This window comes from Astyanax mexicanus, chromosome 4 (genome assembly GCF_023375975.1).
Source record: "Astyanax mexicanus isolate ESR-SI-001 chromosome 4, AstMex3_surface, whole genome shotgun sequence".
Taxonomy (NCBI): Eukaryota; Metazoa; Chordata; class Actinopteri; order Characiformes; family Acestrorhamphidae; genus Astyanax; species Astyanax mexicanus.
The window spans coordinates 44,714,519-44,736,604 of NC_064411.1; the positions used below are offsets into that span (position 1 = coordinate 44,714,519).

The window sequence follows — 22,086 nt, forward strand, 5'->3', positions numbered from 1 at the left end:
GTAAGACTGGTGGAGGAGAACATGCCAAGATGCATAAAACTGTGATTAAAAACCAGGGTTATTCCACCAAATACTGATTTCTAAACTCTTAAAACATTATGAATATAAACTTGTTTTTTTTTGCATTATTTGAGGTTTGAAAGCTCTGCTTTTTTTGTTATTTCAGCCATTTCATCTCTCATTTTATCTAAATGAAAATATTTGTATTTGAAATTTAAGAGAAATGTTGTCTGTAGTTTATAGAATAAAACAACAATGTTCATTTTACTCAAACATATTCCCATAAATAGCAAAATCAGAGAAACTGATTCAGAAACTGAAGTGATCTCGTAATTTTTTCCAGAGCTGTATATATGTATTTCATATATATGAAAAAAGTATATAACAATGTTAAGAAAAAGGACATCACAACAAATAATTATAAAATACTGTTTAGTGTGTCCTAAAAAGTCTAATTGTAACCTTAATTTTAATAATTAAATATTATGTAAGAATGTTTAATGAACTTTTATTCCTGATACAAACAAAACCTTAACAAGCAATACTTTGGCAAATATTTTATTGCAGTTGTTCTCTTTTCACACAATTTATTTGTATATACTGTGAAGTGCAAGTTTGATTGTTGATGTGCCGTTAATAACTCTTAATACAATCAAATAGACAGTCAGGTATCTGTGTATGGTACAAAATCATTCAACATGTTTAAAAGATGAAAAAAGTAAACAAAAAAAAAAACAATCAAGCATTAAATAAAACATGACTGAGAGTCTGGAGGTAAACCATCACCGCTAACAGATAAACAGATAAAGAATATACATAATATGTAAATTTGAAATGTGTATATTGTATATTCAGTCTTTGAGATATTTAACAAATACAAACGGTCATTATATCGGGAGAGAGGGAGGGAGGAAGGGGAGAAGAAGAAGAAATATTAAAACTAACCAGATTCATGATCTCAGGTCTGATCCTTCATTAAAATACAGGAAGATTCCTTACCTTCATTCAAAACACAGACAATATATCCTTCATTTGCAGGGTATTATTATTATTTCAGCTGCTTTTGTTGTAGTGCATTTAGACAGGACACCTTTGCTTAAGATAAAAACAAATCCATGTAGGCAGATATATTTATTTGTTTTGTTGAGTTTGAGAGAATTTGTTTTTATTTGACATTTGGTGGAGGGATTAAAGGCCTCAGCATAATTCTCAATGAGATGATGTTTGCTTGGCTTTGGTGACTAATGGTGAAATAATTAAGGAGAAATAAAAAACACATAGGTTGCGAAGACACTGTGTAAAAATTGATATTTTGCTATTGATATAATTTTTGATATTTTATTGCCAAATTTTGTGAATTATCAAAAGCACAGCATCAACTTTTTAATTATTATTTGTAAAGATTCTTTTACTCACAGTGCGTTTTTTTATACTGTAACAGTTTTTTATTATGTATTACATGAATATGTAATACATAAGCTTGTGAATGCACATTTGGCTTAATGCAACACTTAAGAACATTCATAAACATTCAGCAAAGGGAGTCTGCAGAGGCCTTAACCTTTTCAACATCTTTTTGTATCTTAAGACTTAAAATTTAGTAGGCCTTACTACTGTGAGACAATGCTGTGCTCCATTTGACCTTGAATGTCGGAATTTCTGTAGAAACTTTCAACTGGAACGCTTTCACCCCTCAGATTTCCTATTTGAAAAGTAGGGTGAGCTTCACCAGCCCCAAGCCAAAATCCAAGATGTAAATTCAGTAGTATTATACAGTTTATTATTTTTATCTGTTTGTGTAGAATTAAATAGAAAGTTGTACACACAAAATATTTTGTAATAGCGTAAAATTACAACACTGAACTGAAATACATTCAACTCTACTGTGACGTCACGCCCAGCTCTGACATCTGACGTAAATGAAGCTCATTTTCAGTAGTTATGAGATTTTCATTATAATACAGTACCAGCCAAAAGTTTGGACACACCTCTTCTCATTAAATGTGTTTTCTTTTTTTTTATGTTTTTCTTTACGTTGTAAATTTAATATATATTTAAATATTTAATATATAATGTAAACATTTAAGCTATATAGAAACATGGGATTATTTTATTATTTTAACAGAATATGTTTTATACTTAAGTAGCACATTTATCGTTAAGGACAGATCTGCACACTCTTGGTATTTTAATCTCAGTGTCTTCATGAGGGAGAGCCACCTGGAATAATTTTCTCAGTCTTAATGAAGGAGTTCCTGGAGGTGCTGAACAAAATCCACAATCATCCAAAATCGCCTGAAATCTCTAAATCTCTGTTGATCTCTTGTTGACTACATAACTCCATATGTATCCCTTAATTGTCTTTAATATTAATATACAATATAGAAAGTAAATAGATAATGAATGAGAAGGTATGTCCAAATGTTTGACTGGTACTGTATTTCTGATTTCTTTCTTTTTCTACTGTCTAGTACTGTCCAGTTAATAACGGCATTCAATTAAAACATCCACCAAACAGTCTTTGCCTATATAGTGCAACACTAATAAGGGAGTAATAGGGGATCCATTTCAGTCACAGATTGAGATAAAGGATTGTACTGATCTGGAACTGTGCAACACATACACACTACCTGCAACACCATTGTGCCACCCATAGTCAATTAACGTGTTTTTTTAAGGGAAAAAAACAGAACAGAACAAAAAAAAACAGCACTGATTTGAATCATGTTAAAAAGATCCCAGTGTCCAGGTTTTGGGAACATGTGACAAAGATTAGGTGTAAAAACACTGGAAAATTCCTTTTAACCTTGTGGTCCATTGGGGTTTCATTTGTTTACAAAGACGAACTCAGTAGTATTCTTCACGTCCGGTTTCAATATGTGTCCAAAACGAACAGTCGGAAATGTCTAAGACTATTAACAAAGAAAGTCATCCAACTTCAAGCAGAAAATTGTGGTCCAAGAGTCTCCTGAGCCAGAGACCTGTTCAGCACTACTTGGGCCGAGTCAGTGGCCCGACATCATTTGATGCGATGGCGTACAAGCGAGGATTGGTCCGTGATCTCTGCATCCGGGTACCGGCGGCGACAGGGGACCACCAGCAGAATGAGGAGTATGAGCAGCACCAGCGCACACACCCCCATCAGAGAGTAGGCTATGATCCACAACAGAGGCTCCTGCAGAGGGAAAGTGCCGATACACGCTCCATCAGCTGGGAACGGTCCTGCTATCTCTGCCACTGGAACCCCATTCATTTCTGGAAGAACAAGACAGTGCGATTGTAAACCCATCAGAAATCTATACTACTTAAGTACGCCCTAGTGCCCAGTATGCCTGGAAAGTAAACCATTTCCGCTTCTAAGGGCTTTTTCACACTAGCCTGTTTTGTGTTACAGTTGGTCTAAAAAATGTGGAAGCTGTATTCAAGCCTGGAAGCAGTCCATAGTGCTCTGGGGTTTGCTTCCAAATAGGGCTGCACAATATATCGTTTAAGCATCATCATCGCGATGTGCACGTTCACGATAGTCACATCGCAGGTTGCAATGTTTTGATTCTTGACACAAGAAGTAGATACACAGTGTTGTCTCTGTGTCTGTGTAAGTGACAGACTGCTGCTGCATGAGAAGAGTGAGAGGGAGGGGGAGAGCAAGGAGGGAGCAGGAGTAAACACAAGGTAATCGCATGGCCTCCATCCACATGGCCGAACAAGTGCTTGTAAACGCACCTGCCGAAAACTGTGCACCGCAGCCCGGCACAGTTTTGTGCAGATATTTCAAGTTACAGCTGAATTCTTGCTTTTAATCCCAGACAAAACACTGTTATTTACCTTTTAAAAAGCCATTAAAATGCCTGATTAAAGGGACAATGACTGTTGTTTTGCTGTTTTCCTCTGGTTTTGAGTGCCTGCCGCTGACTCAGCTCTTTATCGGTCCGGATGCAAGACAGCGCATGGATGGGGGCAGAGCTGGTGATGTCATGGGCCCTGCATTGTTTAATATCGCAATATAGATAATCGAAAACATTTGCAATTTACTTTTTTTCTAATATCGTGCAGCCCTACTGGATAGTAACCCATCTCTGCTTCTATGGGCTTTTTTTCACACTTTTTCACATCTGTTTTGTGGTACAGTTGTGGGAGGTTTTTCATGGGAGGTTTTAAGCACAAATCATATACGCAGCCAGAAGTGACGCATGTAATTGCTTGATCCACAGTTTAAAAAGTTTTCTTCTCTGTGTAAATAAACCAGCAATAATGAGCCCCTAACCCAAACAAGCCCCGAATCAGTCATGGGTGCAGACTAGTTTAGATTCACTGCCTCAGCCCAAACCTGTCCTCAAACAATTGTCTGTGACACAGGCCACTGTTTTTTAAAGCTATTTTTATTTTATTTAAAGCTATAGCGTGATAATCACAATTAGGGATACAACGATTAGTCGGCGTAATCGACGACGTAAAAAAAGTCGACGCGGAATTGTATTGTCGACACGTCGTTAATGTTGTGTTTGAGAGAGAGTGAGAGAGAGAGAGCGCACGCGGGAGAAAAAAAAGGGCGAGAGAGGAAGACACACACCTAGTGAGAGAGGGAGCATCCTGATTGGCCTCTCCTCATGCTTAGTTGGCCAATGAAGTTTCAGTGTGGGCGGGACTTGCAGCGCACGCGCGCGGGCGCGAGAGAGAAAGCGAGGTAGAGACGCGCGTGCAGTGTATTAGCAGCGCTGCCGTGTCCATTAAACACAAACAAACGCATTTAACTCCACAAAAATACTCTACAGTCTGTCTTTACTAGTTCTGTACGCTGTACAGTTTATACACTGACTTATATATTACCCGTGGAAGGTAAATTACTGCAGAGAGCTGCTGAGGTGAATTTAAACAGGCTTCACTCCTTCATTTAGTTAAACTAACATTAGCTGCTAAGTGCTGGAGAGATACTGTACTCTGTACACTCTGTTAAATTTCAGTTATATGTTATAGTAACTACAGACTACAGACAAAAAAATCTTTATTTTCTCAGACAAACAATTTCAGGGAGGTTTCTCCTTGGGGGGAAAAAGATGTAACAGTTAAAAATACATATAAATATAAAGTATCCGAGAATCTCCTGAAAATAACATCCAGCCTGTGTAAATGTTTCCTAAAACACACTTTATAATTTTTAGCTTAATATAGATACATCAAACTATCAAATGAACTGTAAAATTGGTCTTGGGGACAAGATGAATCTGATTAAAGCCAACAACAGTTTCATGCTATTTTTATTTTATTTTTTTATGGTTAAATGTATTTTTTCAACCATTGCATAAAGGCAATATTACATTATTGCTTAAGTAACAAAAATTAAAATGAATCTTTCTAAAAATAAATAATGCAATTAAACATACAAAGTGCCTTTGTAAAAAAAATGTGTCTGGACCACAGCTATAAAATAAGCTGGAACAAAAATAAAGTGCTTTATAAAAAAATGCTACAGTTTAACAACATGCACTTCTTTTTAAAGGGAAGTTGCAATGAAGCAGGCGATAGACCTGGTTATTTTTTTTTTGCCCGCTCTGAATTAGCAGACAGTTTGGTGAAGGACTGCAGTGTGCGTTGGTCTGCTGCTGGTGGCTGATTCTGCTCCGTATCTTTTAACTCCGGGTTAACTGATGCCTGGTTATGTGAGCCCGTGCATTTGTCGTGTTCCCGAAGTTTTTGATCTTCATTTTGCAAACCTTGCACACTATGAAGCTCATGTCAAGCTCGGTCTTCCCTGGCATTCGGTAAAAAACAAAATGATTCCATATCTTTGCCTTCAACGAAAACGGGACCGGTTGAATCTCTCTTTCCTCCATTTTCCTCCATTTTCCATTTTCCTTCTCTTTTCCGCGCAAGAGCCTGCTCGAGAGACTTCACCACGCAGCAGGCTCTGGGACACATGCATGCGCGGAAAAGTTTCAAAACAAACTTCAGCACGACTTAGAATCGATTTTGGGACATTTTAAATCAATTCTGAATCGTTGTAAATGAGAATCAAGATTCTTATATGAATCGATTTTTTGGCACACCTCTAGTGTACTTAATAGCTCAAGGTGATTTGATGATGCAAGCGAGTGCTAATTTAGGCATACAGTTTGCACAAGGCTAATTTATGGAGTAAAGGCTTCTGTTACATAAAGGCTACATTAGCCTTGTAGCTTTAACTGTTGATTAATGAGATTTTTTTTTTCATGTACAAAATGAATAGCAATAAGAGTACTTGGGCGTAGCTCAACATGAGTCAACATTAGCTCCTTCAGCAAAGCAAGTGACCTTACTGAAATTACTCAGTAAAAATAGTTTTAATGAACTCAGTCTGAGTTTATCAACAACAGAAGAGTTGTTTCATCTAAAGAATGAATCTGTCAGTGTGAATCTACTCACCAGCGCAGGAGCTCACAGCAAAGCCCACCCTCTTCTGAGCACGGTCAAAAACGACATAGAAACCCTCCATGACTGTGGCACCAATCACAAGACCATTTGTGGAGGAAGAGATGCCAAATCTGAAGCAATTCAGCGTGCCATCCAAATCTGTGACTGGCTGAATGTAAAGCTGTGAATAGACAATAAATAATCATATAAGTAGAGGGAAAACTGTAGGGGTGGGCGATATGTCCCTAAAATAACATCATGATATTTCAGGTTGTTTTTGCAATAACAATATTTTTGGCAATATAAGAAGACATTGCTAGATTATACTACTGCAACAAAATCTATATACATGTTTTACATGTAATAAATATTACAGTTTTATTAATTCAGTACAAAACAAATGTGTAAACGTAAAAAAAAAAAAAAATCTACCACAAAACAAAAGCATATTTTGTGAATATAAAATCCAAACAAACTAAGGAAAAACAGTGAAAATTAAAACAAATGCAAAACGGACTGCGATATTACATTATGCACTTTATCTTTTCAGAAATATTGGTGGTATTATCATGTACGATATGATATGGCACAGGCACACCCCTATACAGTACTGTGTATACCCTTCGACGCCTAATCAGAAAGGGACAGTACAGAAAATACTTTTTATACATTTTATTTAGGAAAATACATTTTATTTTGTTGGTAATGCCATTTAAGCATTCCAAGCTGAAAAAGATTTTGGTCTGATAAGTATTAAGTGCAGAGTTCTGTGTTCAGCATGACTCTGACCTGTGGAAATACGGTAAGGCGGAAAGACTGGCTGCTGTTGGTGCCTCTGAGGTAGATCGAGATTTTGGGGAAGAACCTCCATGGTGACTCTCCTTTTACCCAGCAAGCTAGCTTTGTCCCAGCGAAGAAACCTGAGGAGAAATCCTGGACCTGGTGGAGAAGAATAAGGTCCAAAAACGTTATTTTCTTGATGTCTTAATGTTGAACATTTATTAAACCATATAAAAACAACTTTTGGATAACAAAAAAACAAAAACAATCATTGTTAAGGAAGACGTTTTTCTATAGATCTTGAGATATCAGAAAAGTAAACTGAGTTTTCTAATTAAATAAAATAATACATTAAACATAACTTTTCAGACTCTGTATCAGAGAGTTTGTGAAGAGGTAGCTTAAAAAAACTGTTTTTCCGCTAAAAGATAAGAGCTGAGGAGGTTTAGGATAGTAACATCAGATGAACTAATTTAGCTTTATAATTAGTTTTTCACCAAACTTCCTTAAATTTCACTCACGTAAATTAAATAGCACTGCTCAAGTAAATGTTTATCTAAAATCGCACTGCTGAAGCACTTTAATATCTTAAATTCCACCATTAAGGTAAATGTATGACCAAAATGGCACTGCTAAGGTATGACTAAGCATGCACTGCTGAAGTAAATTTATATATGGAATAGCATTTCAGGGGTACATTTATAATCGAAATAGCTCTACTGGCTAAATGTTGACTAAAATGGCACTTCTTGGGTAAATGTTCGATTAGAGCAGTATTGCTGAATAAATACAATTCTGGCAAAAAATAAGAGACCACTTAAAAATTATGAGTTTCTTTGTTTTTAACAAATTAAAAACCTTTTGCAATACAATCAAAAGAAAGATGGTTAATCACAAGCCACCGACCAAGCTGGACTGCTTGAATTTGTGCACCAGGAGTGGCATAAAGTTATCCAAAAGCAGTGTGTAAGACTGGTGGAGGAGAACATGCCAAGATGCATGAAAATTGTGATTAAAAACCAGGGTTATTACACCAAATATTGATTTCTGAACTCTTAAAACTTTATGAATATGAACTTGATTTCTTTGCATTATTTGAGGTCTGAAAGCTTTGCATATTCTTTTGTTATTTCAGCCATTTCTCATTACCTGCAAATAAACATTTTAAATTGGAATTTGGGAGAAATGCTGTCCGTAGTTTATAGAATAAAACGACAATGATTATTTTACTCAAACATAAACCTAATAATAGAAACTGAATTAGTCTCTTATTTTTTTCCAGAGATGTATATGATTAGATTAGAACTGCTGAAGTAAATGTACTTGGTTGGTATGTCTGCTAGGACGTTGAAATGTTCAGTATTCAACAAATATTTTAAATTGTAGTTTTCTAACTACTTTTTTCATTTGAAGGCAAGACAGAAATACATTTAGGCTATTTAAAACGGAAGAAAACATGAAAAAATGTGTTCAATATTCAGTATTCGGCAACATGTTTCAATTTGTTCACTTTTGGCTAAAAAAAAAAAAAAGAATTTTGGTGCATCTCTGTTGTGCAGCCCTACTTTCCATCACCACTAGGTCTGTGAAGTCATTCTACCACAAACAAATGATCTAGCCATGAAGATGAACGTACCAGTGACATTTGTGAGATGGCCTCCACCACAGCATTGAACACCTTCACCGGCAGCCGCAGTAAAGTCGTCCCGCTGTCCACAATTGCTTTATCTGTATTGTACTTAATTAAAAAAAGCAAAACATAGGGTTGAACTCAGTCAAGGCCTGTGACAAACAAAGGTTACAGTGCAGTGTGTGTTCTTCTCGGAATTTCATAAACAGGATTAGTGTGTTCTCACACCTACGCAACATGAAATTCAATGCTGTGTTTTTCTCCCAGCAGCCTTGGAAGGCTCGGTCTTGGCCAGGCCTTTCCAAAGTATTTCCACGTAGAATGCTTTCAAGCCCCTGCAAGGTCACTTAATCTGTTGTTCCACTCTCTCTCTCTCTTTCTTTCTCGCTCTCTTTCTCCCTGTAAATGGACATGTTGGATTGACTGGATTTGTTTAAGCCGAGAACACAAGAGCACAAAAGCTGTGCTACATCTGCTCGACAATAACTAATACAGACTTTGCAGTCTGTGTTTCTGACTGGGAGGATGTCAATTATGATGTACTGAGCAATACACTGATGTGCCAAAAGTCATGGGATAGCAGTATGTAAACTGATTATGAAATGTTATCTTCAGTGTCGGAGTGGGAACTCTCACAACTGAATGAGTTGTGAGGTGTTATGTTATGAACATTTGCCACAGTGCTCATGGCAAGGCAGCGTGAATTATCAGCGTTCTAGTAAGGCCTGATTATATGTCATAGAATGTAACAACTGTGACCAGGGGCTTCTGGCTAGAATGGCCAGACAAGCTGCTCAAAAATTATACTGCATGTAGACCTAATAAAAGAAAAAAAACAACAACAATATACATGGGATTTGAAGCAGTACTTTAGAATAAGCGTGTAAAAGTTCAGTAAAAGTACCTCCTTGCAGTCCAGGCTTAAATTCTGGTCGGCAACTTCCAGTTTCAGGACCTCCACTTGGTAGTACCACTCCTGCAGGATTGGAGTGTACCACACTGAGCCCTGGTACAGTGTTGGTTCAGCACCCCCCATGATCTGCAATACAAATAACAGAAAGAAGAAAAGAAAGGAATTAATCTCATCTACGCTCAAGTGCTTTTAGTTGAGATCATTTTAGGAAGAGTGAGGGCTAGCTGCTTCTGTTCTGCTGAGGCTGTGATTGAGCCTAGTGAACCCAGTAAAACTAACTTTTAGTTACACTTCTAGCAAAAAGCCAAGACCTACCAAACTGCCCCCTGCCGGCTCAGACGCAGTACTGATAGAGAGTCCTGCTCCGCACATCTGGAGAGAGAAGACATCTGGGATGCCAGTCTGCAGCACGAGAGAATTGAAGAAAGGCTCCACTGATGGATCCGGCTGGAAGAAGTAATGATATAACAGATTTACTAAATTAAATTAACGAATAATTTATATAAAGCTCTGAAAACAATTAAGAGACCACTTTAGTTTCTGAATCAGTGTCTCTGATTTTGCTATTTTTAGGTATATGTAAAATTAACATTATTGATTTATTCTATAAACTACTGACATTTCTCCCAAATTCCAAATAAAAATATTGTCATTTAGAGCATTTATTTGCAGAAAATGAGAAATGGCTGAAATAAAAAAATATGCAGAGCTTTCAGACCTCAAATAATGCAAAGAAAACAAATTCATATTGATACAGTTTTAAGAGTTCAGAAATCAATATTTGGTGGAATAACCCTGGTTTATAGTCACAGTTTTCATGCATCTTGGCATGTTCTCCTCCACCAGTCTTACACACTGCTTTTGGGTAACTTTATGCCGCTCCTGGTGCAAAAATTCAAGCAGTTCAGCTTGGCTTGATGGCTGTGATTATCCATCTTAGTGTTAATTATATTCCATAGGTTTTTAATTTGTTAAAATCAAAGAAATTCATAATTTTAAATGGTCTCTTTTTTCAGAGCTGTATATTAGACTTTTTAATAATAAAAATCATTTTGAAGCATTTCTTTCTTCTTTTTCTTTTCAAACTTTTATGCTATTTTCTCCCCAATTTACATGGGCAATTACCCAAGCCACTCACAAGGACTCCCCCTATAACTAGTGATGCCCCAACACCAGGAGTGTGAAGACTAGCGCATGCCTCCTATTTTGGAGCATTTCTATTGGTCAATTTATCGTTAGATTCTGATACAATATAAAGAACACTGCTAGTGTGGTCAAAACTATAAATAGTACTGGATGGAGAACAGAAAATTATTTTAAAAGCTCAATGCTGGAATACAATGCTGGCAATAGCCATGATGCCAAAAGGTGAAAGTTTATTTGCTCAAGAGAGTCATATTCTATTGGCAGCACTTCTCCACTACAGGGACTAGACAAGATGGGTAAACTAGTGCAACTTAAAAAAAAAATTGAATATCATTGAAAAGTTTCTTTATTTCAGTAATTCAGTTCAAAATGTGAAACTCATATATTATATAGATGTGTTACACACAGAGTGATCTATTTCAAACATTTATTTATTTTATTGTGGATGATTATGGATTACAGCCAATAAAAAAAAATCAGTGTCTCAGAAAATTTGAATAATATACAAGACCAATTGGTAATTTTTACAGTGTGGGCAGTGTGCCAAGTCCTGCTGGAAAATTAAATCCTTATCTTCATAAAAGTTGTCAGCAGATTTTCCAGAAAAACACTGCTACGACTTTAGACTTGATAATATAACACAGTGAAACAACACCAGCAGATGACATGTCTCTCCAAACCATCACTGATCATCAGTAAATTTTGCATTAAATGTGGAAATTAAGGAAGCAGAGTCTGGAGGAAGAGTTGAGAGACACACAGTCCAAACTGCTTGAGGTCTAGTGTGAAGTTTCCACAATCAGTGATGGTTTGGAGAGACATGTCATCTGCTGGTGTTGATTCACTGTGTTATATCAAGTCAAAAGTCAGTGCAGTGTTTTCCCACAAAGGTTTTTCCTAAGAAGGGGTGTCCTCCATAAACACATGCACTATAAATATCCACAGTCTACACTGTAATGATTTATATTCATAGCTTATCTATGTTTGCAAACTTCAGCCACTCCTTAAACCCTTAACTACGTCATTCCAGGATGTGAGGAACACGCCCACACCGGTCTGATCAGTGTGAATAGCAGCACAGGTGCTCCTGTCTCTTACCCGAGCTAATAAAGGGTACGCCAGCCCCAGGATTCCCTGCCAGTTGATGCCGGGGAGGAAGAAGTCGTCTGAGGTTAATATAGCAGCAATGTTGATGGTGATCGTGCCGTTTGGACCGTGAGGGATGGTGATCAGATCAGTGCCCAGTTCCCCCTCCCAGTTCCCTTGGGTGTACCTGACTGACACAGACCTGCCACTGGTCTGGTAGGTGCTGGATCTGAGGGAGGTTTATTTGAACAAATGTTTAAAAAAAAAAAAAAACAAGAAACAAACAAACAGAATTCATATTTTCATTTTTTTTTAGCATTTTTACATTTACATTTTTAGTAACTTAAAGCACAACAATAGAGAATTCAAGCTAGTATAAGCTAGTATACAGTTTCACATTTTTCTAAACAACATAATAAATGTATTCCTTATTTTATGGTCTGTATTGTGTGTTAACAGTTTTTCCACTAAGCTTAAGCAAACATTAAGCGAACTGACTTGCTTTAAAAGGAAAGCTGGACTAGGTCAGCACCCAGGAGTAAAAGTAAAGCAGGAACACTGCACAAACTGTTAAACATGGTGGTGGAAGCATCATGCACTGAGGCTATGCTACCTGAATTCATGTGTCTTTTTGCTTTTTTGTGCATGCGCTACATGCTTCTCTCTCGTACCCACACATCTCTTGGTGCAGTTGTGCAGCTATAGCTGCAAAAACAGCAAAAGCAAACCGTCTGGCCTTTTTTCACCTCCTTGACCTGAGCATGTACTTCAGATCAGCTGTTTGCTGTTTCTCCACTCCAGCAAAAGATGCTCCACATATGAGCTGCTAACTCATACATTTCCCTTCATAAAGATACGAGTCAACTCTCAAATATGAGTTTTTTTGTTGTTGGTGAAGAAGATACAGCTCACTTACATTTGTGAATATGAATAGTCAAGATAACTAAATTCGATCTGAGCAAAAAATCGGATTTAAGCAATGTGGTTTGTAATGTGAACGTAGCCAAAGGATATTCTGTGATTTCCAATCAATATAACAAAATAAAATATACAGTGTTTTTTTTCTTAAAACTAAGATAATAATAGAAAATTACAGCTAGTAAAAGCAAGTTTAGAGTATCAAATATTTCTAAACAACATACTGAATTTATTTCTTACATTATGGTCTGTGTTGTGTGGGGTAGTTTCCCCACAAAGTTTTAACAATATGTGCAAAAGTATATTTAAAATAGAAGCATGATCTTACTGTGCTCTGTTGAAGTAAGTTGCGATGTAGGGATGCGGTGCTGCTGCCACTGCAAAGTTGCTGCTTCCAGTATCCACCAGGATATTCAACTGCAAGAAGAAAACAGTCAGTGTTATTAGTTTCAATAAATATACCGTGTTTAATCAAAGACGTTTGATGTAATAACCTTCTCAAAAGTTGCTGTGTCCAATCAAAACAGTATGAAAAACAAGCAGGTCAGGTTGTGCGCAAAACAAAAGTAACCAAACTTTTCTTCTACTAAGAGAACTTAAATATTCAACCTCAATTCTGACAGATGCTTTTTGACACTACCAAAACTACAAAATAAAAAAAAAATGTTAAGGGATGTTTAACAAATATTAGGTTTTGGGAATTTAGAGCTTTCTAGTGAGAATGTGTAAGCGCACAGGGCATGTGCTTTTTAGTACATAATTTTGTTCATTTATGAAATTCTGTGGAATGTATTATGCATTAAAATCCAACAGGTTTTTCAAATGACTAGATATTATAAATGTTCAAGGGATGGTCACTGTTCAAGCGATGACACTAATATCATCAATTAGAATAATTTCTCCCCTCCCAAATCAGTGACACTGCTGCTTTCAAGTTAAATGAAAAAAATCTTGGGGACTGCTGCTTTAATAATAAATTTAAAAGCAAACAAATGCAACAATATTTTTTTTCTATTAAAGATGAATTTTGTACACTCATTCACTTTCTCTCAATCACTGGCTCTTTCTCTCTCTCTCTCTCTCTCTCTCTCTCTCTCTCTCTCTCACTCGCTCCATATGCTCCTGTTTGGCAGACGCATACTAGCAGGCAGTCGGAATAATGTTGTCTGAGCGCTGGTTCAACGAGGGGGAACTAATGAGATAACAGAGCAGTGCCATCTTGCCGAGTGGGCAGAGGGGCCATTATGGGCATTCCTCATCGTTAACTTCATCATAATAAACCCACCAATTGGGCTCCGCTACGCTGCACACTGCCTAACATCTCCCACTGTCCCATTTCAAATCAGTTAAGCTCTTTTTCCACCAGCGTTCAGTTTAATGCCTCATCAGTTGAATGAAACAATAAGAAGAGGGGAAAAAAAATCTCTGATATTTTTTTCTAAGCTGTACTTTCATTATGATTTATGATGAGCTAAAATAGAAAAACTTGTTTAAACACAATCTTGTAAAACTGATATATCAAGTTTCTAACTGATTTCCTGGTAATTGTTTATACATTTTAGCCAGTAAAATAAAGATGTAGGCTAATAAATAGGGATAGAAATCACAAGACATCCCACAACGCAATATTATTATGGTACATTGGCCACAATGATAATGATATCACAAAACTATGTTTGTGCAATATGCAATGTATAACAAGACAACTCTCTACTTCACGGCATCTGTGTTACTGAAGAGGATAAAATACTCCTAAATAAGCAAATACCAAAAATTCTGTATTTACTGGTGACAGAATAAAAAAACAACAACTAAGAAACCAATATGAATCAGTGTATAACGTGCAAGCATATATCTTTGCTCATGTCTCTTTAAAACACATTTACTTACTGCAACTCTTCCAAATGTGGTTCTTATTATCCCAATGCTGTAAAATAGTATGCCATAAACACTGCCATAAATTAGAACAATCCTGCTGCTGTTAAAAGTAAATGTCTACGTAGAACTAGACACTACAGAAGTATGCTACACTAAAATCTATATCTATCACTAAAACTGTCTAAGCTTACAGAAAAAAAATATATAACTAAAACTAAATTACATAAGTGCAAAAAATTTTAAATATTGATATAAACGGTAAAAAAAAAACTGAGGGTAAAGGTGCTCGACTGGTCAAGCATGTCTCCATACTGAAACACTTTTGAGCATCTGTGGGGCATCCTCAACCAGAAGGTGGAGAAACGTAAGGTCTCTAACATCCACCAGCTCTGTGACATCATCATGGAGGAGCCTAACAGTGCTGGAAAATAATGATGGCCACACACAAATGTTGTGCACAATTTGGCCATTTTCAGTTTGTATAATCCCTTTTGTTGCCAGTGGTTTAGCACAAAACTTGTATTAGTAGTTTTATCAGTATTTTTTCCCACCCTAGTGATAACATCTCCTTTTCAAGCACTCCTCTACAAAATGACCCAGCAAACTTCAAGTGACAGGAAGTAGTATGATGTCCCATGACTTTTGGTATGTCTCATGATGGCTTAAGAATGCCACATGACCTGACTAAATATAAATACTGAATCTGGATGTGGTTACGATTATTACCACCCACTGTTTTTCCATGTGACACTGTGGATCGAGGTTTGTTAAATACCCATAAAACTTTGGAAATTAAATTTCTTATCCATCAGGGACATTCGTCATTCAACAATCATCAACAAGAGCTTTTAGAAAAATTCTGGTTGTATGTTTGACTCTTTTTGGAAGAATTGGAGAATTTAATATCAATTACTCTTGTTTTTCTGGCACGACCTGACTTTTAAACACAGTCCAAATATTTTTCGAGTTGAGATCAGGAGAGCACTATGGAAAAAGAATACTACATGACCTAACTAAAATGTAAATGTTATATGTGGATGAGATTTCTGTCAGAGTCAATTGTCTGGTTCAATGGACAATTTCAGCCAGACACTGAAGCTCACGATCATCCACTGCCTCCACATCACCTTGCCATGAGCACACTGGCCGGTGTGCAATCTAAACTCAGTTACATGATAACACCTAAAAACTTATACTGCTCTCATGTAGCTCTTTAAAATCAATTGACATACTGCTATCCCATGACTTTTGTAGAATCAGCATGTCGGTGTAGAATCCACTATGAATTTTGTAACTATATGAGAGAAAGGGCTTAAGGAAAATGTGAGACTATTTGTTTAAAAGTGGAATCTGACCGTCTGAAGTAAAGATAACTTACTACAATAAACTGTCCAGAGCTCATATTGCATGATAATTAATAAAAAAGGTGATTTTGATTATTTATCTTTGTTATCTGGGTCATCATGAGTTGTCAGGGTACATAGAGTGAAGTTTCTCACGATTGTGACATTAGAGTATTCATATAATTAAAATTAAAACTGTGTTTAAGTACACAAACTGGGATAGAATAAAAGAATAAAAAAAACAGTGTATTCCCCTCAGAGCTGACTGGGATACACTGGTTTAGACGAGTGGCGCACTGTTCTTCTGGACCCATCGCCTCCCGTTTCCTCATTTTTCCACTTCATTGTTAGCATGGTAGGCCTAAGCCCTCATCGAGACGCTGGGGTAATTGGCAGGCATTCTGCCATCACAAACACATCTGCTACCTGTTTGTAGCAATTAGCGGCTGCGAACCACTCCAGCCGACGCCTCTGCGGGCCTCAACAGATTCTGCAATTAGCGTCTCGTTTAAAAGCTCTGTGTCAATTAACACAAGTGCCATTAATTACATATCCATCGAGGATGCATTCACAGAGGCTCAGGTTTCAAACACTCGCCTCTTTCAGGTCACTCGGCTCAGTCACCCGGGACTCGACGAGAGGGCCGAGATGGGATGGGTGCTCGGAAAATGATAATTTCATGCAGATCAGCTCATGCCTGCTGATCTTCAAATGATACTATATTAAACATAATATTCACTGGATATGTAGATCACAGGACCTGCAGAAAGAGTCACTTAACCCTATTTAAATAACATAACAGTCAGGACCCCACAGGACCACCACAGAGCAGCTATTACCGTATTTGGGTGGTGGGTCATTATTCTCAGCACTGCAGTACATTGTGGAGGTGTATGAGGTGTTAGTGTGTGTTGTGTTGGTATAAGTGGATCTGATGCAGCAGTACTGCTGGAGTTTTTAAACACCTCAGTGTCACTGACTATTGTGGGCATCAGTGAGCAGCTAGGTAACAGATGCAGGACAGCCTGTTATTATAGAACTAAAATATGCTCCTATATGCTTAGTGGAGCTGAAAAACTGGATAATGTGTGTAGAAACACAGAGGCAATATAATACATATCACAACTTCACAAGCAGGCCGTAATTATTCTTTAAAAAATACATTTTAGGAAAACACAATCAATCATGCACATAAACTCAAAGTAAACTAATGTTTTACTTTTTACCCAGTCAGAAAAGGTCAATATGAAGGGGAAGTAAAATATTGCTTCCTGCAATCTGGGTTTAAACACAACACAATGAAACAGTAAGAATGGGTGTTATTGTAAAAAAAAAAAAAAAAAATTGTAAATCGATTACGATTTAAAAGAGAATACCATAAAAGAGAATGAAAGAGAGAGAGAGAGAGAAAGAGAGAGAGAGAACACAATAATGTAAATAGTCTTTAGCATAACAAAACTGATGAAGCACTCCATTCAGCCACCTTTAGCCCACCTTAAAAAAAGACGCTGGTTAAAAAAAGTCCCAAGTGACATCTATACCTCCTCCTACTTACTTTGTTTTTTTGTTTTTTGTTTTACCGAAAGTCTCATCCAATGAACTGAACTGATGTGGAAATAAACATACATACAAGTCAAACTAATCTAATTTTTTTAATCTAAGCATAATTTTTTTTTTTTAATATGATTGAATTTTTTTATGATTGAAATTTAATGTGACTGTCAAAAACAAAACTGCAAAATTAACAAATGAACTGTGTTGCACTAATCTACACTAATAATTACACAATTACATAATGCTCCTGATTGCTTAATTCTAAGTAGGTATCAGTATTTGTATTGGCAAGTACAGAAATACACAGGAAAATTGTATCTATGTATCCCTAATCGCCTAATACTTGAATATCTTAACATATTTTTTCACCATTATTCTTTATTTAACTTTAACAAAGCAGAAATATAGCAACTGCTCTTCTTTCTGAGTGTATGCCTCATTTGAGTGTGTTCTGTTTACTCTTGATGCAGGAAAATCCCTCGTCCAAAGAGAAAATGGCACAATAATCAGATTACAATCACACTGAGCACTTGTATGACTAAGCTGGGTAATGGTGTGAAGACAAAAACAGTCTGTGAAGAATTCATGGGTTTACCCTCTCTGAGAAATTATATTTGATTTCTACTGTACCTGTGCTCCCAAATGCTGTAAAACACTGAATTATTGTCTCTATTTACTTAAGTAAGTCAACGAATTTAGAACACACGCTTTTAAGGATAAAGATGCACTTTAGATAAAGGATTATTTGAAGAAGCACCATAAAGAAGCAATTCAATTCCTTGAAGAGCTTTTAAAATGGGATACTTCTTCAAAAGACAATTACTTGTACCCTAAAAAAGCTAAAGTTTAACTATCAATGCGCATACCTGACATTTTAAGTATGTTGGTCCCATGGAAGCTAAAGAACGCTGCAAGTACTAACTAATATTTTTAATAATGGAAGGTTAAGTGCTTTGAGTACAAATATACTATTAGTTATTTGACCCAAACTAAAACATGTATTAGTAATTTGAATATATTCGATTGAAATTAATGGTGATACCCAGACCTGGTGGTAATGGGGCCTTCTATGACATATTTCTAATACACACGTGACACTGTAAATTCCTGCACAACTTTCATTTATCTGGAAACCTAAAGCAAATGTGGACCATGCAACATGACAAATACCCAAAGCATTCAATGAAGGAATGGCTCAAAAGAACTGGAAATTAGCAATGAGAGTTCAGGAATGGCAGAACTGGAGCCAAACCCAGATCTTAATCATATTAATATGGTGGAGGGTGATCAGAAATTGGCTCTAACTTTTTAAAAAAGTTTCAGTCTATATCAGAGAGCGTTGGGTTTAAAAATGTCTAATTAAGGTTATTTGAGCCAAAGTTTAAGCAATATTTGAGTCAAGACCTAAATTGTGTCCTCTCATTACTTTTACTCCAATCTAAGATAGTTATAGTTTTGTCCTCGGTCCACACTTATTTTAGTTCAATCTAAAAGGGTTTAGGGTTAGAAACCATCTACATCTAGTCCTAGATTTCTTAAATCTAAGCCAAGTGTCATTTAAACATTTATTTTCACACTTCTAAACACAACAATAGCAAATGGCCAATCAGACCCGGTCCATTTAGCAGACGCTGGCAGCTCCTTTCTGTCGTAATCTCAGTCAGCTGCCTGGCTCGCTGAGCTCCAGCCTGGGGCCCAGCATCATGTGAACTCATGTGAGCTAGATCTTACACACCCACCACAGAGCGATCAAGGAAGTCTTGGTCTCCCTGCTGCTGCCTGAGGGGATTCATAAATTGGCTCCTATCACATGCTGCACTCAGACCCACGGCATTAATGCCCCTATACACAGATCCAGGATCAGACTTCCCATCTATTTCATTCTTTCTGACACTTACTGACACTCTACTAAAGCTGATCTTGACTCAGCAGGACTCAGCAGTCAGTTGGGGGAGGGGTAAATAACTAGACTTCATTGATAACTCTTTAGACAGCTCCTTTGAATGTAACAATAAAGGCCTTATTTCTTAAAATTGATCCAAATGCATCACATAATCTTCAAAAGCACTGGATAATATCAAATAAATAATTATTAATAATTAAATATAGTTATTGCTGGCTAATTCGTCTAATTGGATTGTATAGATTTCACCTTCAATTCAACTGTATGTTTGATTGTATAATTTAAATATGGCATGATGGCCATTGAATAGCATTTTATAGAGTATATTTAGCGCACATTGTTAATAATATTATCTAGGATAGATAGATAAATAAATAAATAAATAAATAAATAGTAAAGTACATAAACATATTAAATATAAAATACATTTTGTTGCTGTTAAAAAAATATAAATATCTCCAAACAAGCAACTTTAAAGAAAATAAAAAAAATCTTCTTAACTTTAAATGAAAGTCAATATATTTAAAAAATCGTCATTTTGGAGAATTCCTATTGGTTCATTAATTTGTTTAAAAAAAATAAACAGGGACAGTTGTGTGTTCAATTTTGTTTAGTAAATTAAAAAAACAACAAAAATGGAAATTCTTGTTTTCAATTTATTTATTTTTTAATATATTTTACATGTATATAAAAATTTAATATATATTTTTAATAATTATATGAATTTTATAGTTATATAATTATACATATTTTTAACATTTATTCATTTTCCTATATAGTCTCTATAAGACTGTAAGACATTATGAGGTCATTAACTTTATTTTTAACATTATTATTAATCCAAGTGTTAATAAACTGTATGAATGTAAGTAACCTAATATTAAGCACTATATGAGCTGAGCTCCTTAAAGGAACAAATCCACTACAGGATTTTGTTCCAGCTCCCTGATTGGTTTGGACGTAGCCCGGCTGCAGCAGCGCCAGTCAAGCAGTAGGAACTAAATCCTGGAACTGGGTCAAAATCCTGGAGTGGAGTTTTAGTTTCTAAACTTGAATTCGGCACTTCTGCTTATTGTATGGTCTTTAAACTCTCGGGTAAGTTCTAAAAGACGTGTAACGGTTTACCGTTTGTCCCGGAGTCCCGATCACCATCTCCATGTAATACCCCCGACCAGAGTCTCCTTTCAGGTTGTTCACCATGTCTAAGAAGTTCACAGCTCCAGATGGGTCTGAGGCCAGAGACAGGGCGCTCCGCGGAGCTGTCTGGTTGGGTTTGGGAGCTTGGAGCTGCAGGCCCGCTGATGAGGAGCTGAAGGAGCCTGGGGAGAAGATTTTCAGGGGGATCTTGTAGACGCAGTGCGCCGTCCTGCAGCAGAGCAGGAGCAGAAGCAGAGACCCCCGGACCAGCAGCAGCATCTCGCCCGCTTTCTCCAGCAGCTCCTACTGGGATCAGGTCCTCCTCCTCCTCCTCCTCCGGGGAGTATCAGTCCTGGGCCGAGGAGCGAACTGCTGCTGGGGTTGACTCGCCGCCCATCTTCAGCGAATCTTCAGCGAATCGACTGAGAAACTTCAGAAAATATTCAGAAACGCGCAACCAGACCGAACAGCCGCCTCACGAACTGGAGCTCCTAAAGTTCTGAGCTGTCAAGAACTTCCTGATCTCCCCCACAACCAGCAGAAACTCTCCTGACGGATGTGACGAAGATTAGCAAACATTCCAGCAGCAGCAACAAGTTTTTCCCGGGAATCGAACAGAGATCAGACACAGATCAAACAGACCGCAGTAGTAACCCAACCAGGTGATTATTAACTTTCATTTAGGTCCGCAACTAACGATTAGTCTGATAATCGATTAATCTGTCGATTTTTATTTCAATTAATATTTTTTTAATCGGAACAAATAAGCATACATCTTTTTAAATATCTACCAGCTGGCATTTCAACCCTAATGCTGTTTTTTGCTAAAAAAAAAAAAAAAAAATGTCAAATGGTCCATATCTTCTAAAGTGAACGAGACTCATTTTAAAATAATAAATAAGCTATATCTTGTAGCCCTGTTGATATTAATTTATGTGCAGTTTGCAAGTCAGAAGATGAATTTCTGGAGTATTTTTTTTCCATGTCAATACTCACAGTGTTTTTGGACAGACATTGGAAATTGAATTAATATCAAACTTAACAGTCCTTCTTTTGATGTAGCTGCCATATTGTATTTTATATGGTAAAGTGATGCCACAAACATAGTCGTACTGTTAGCAGAATACCACATTCACTGCAGTAAGTGGAGGGTAATACTCCCTCTTTTCACTGCTTCATTAATTAATTTAAATCATACTATTCTACATTAAGTAGAAAAACTGCTAGTGTCATCTTTTTTCAGATCTCTAAAAACGTATGTTTTTTCTCACTGTGTGTAAATTGTTATACTGTAATTTGTAGTTTTGACATCTACCACAAGAGTCCGTGTTGATCTGTATTTTATGTTGGTAAAAAAAAAACAGAGCTGAAACACACTGCAGTGGAAATCCAATTCAGGGGATTATTAACT

The 22,086-nt window shown here is 36.7% G+C and overlaps 1 protein-coding gene across 1 annotated transcript; it reads right to left on the bottom strand.

Annotated features, from left to right (window-relative positions):
- Positions 1 to 542: 542 nt before the first annotated feature.
- Positions 543 to 21,181, bottom strand: bace2 (beta-secretase 2). The gene is made up of 9 exons (XM_022679007.2): positions 20,664 to 21,181; positions 13,189 to 13,277; positions 11,955 to 12,171; positions 10,026 to 10,157; positions 9,702 to 9,836; positions 8,804 to 8,905; positions 7,177 to 7,326; positions 6,400 to 6,568; positions 543 to 3,255 (listed from the first exon to the last, which is right to left on the bottom strand). The coding sequence occupies exons 1-9, from the start codon at positions 20,952 to 20,954 to the stop codon at positions 3,020 to 3,022; spliced, it is 1,521 nt and encodes a 506-aa protein (XP_022534728.2). The 5' UTR covers positions 20,955 to 21,181; the 3' UTR covers positions 543 to 3,019.
- Between the last annotated feature and the right edge of the window lie 905 nt (positions 21,182 to 22,086).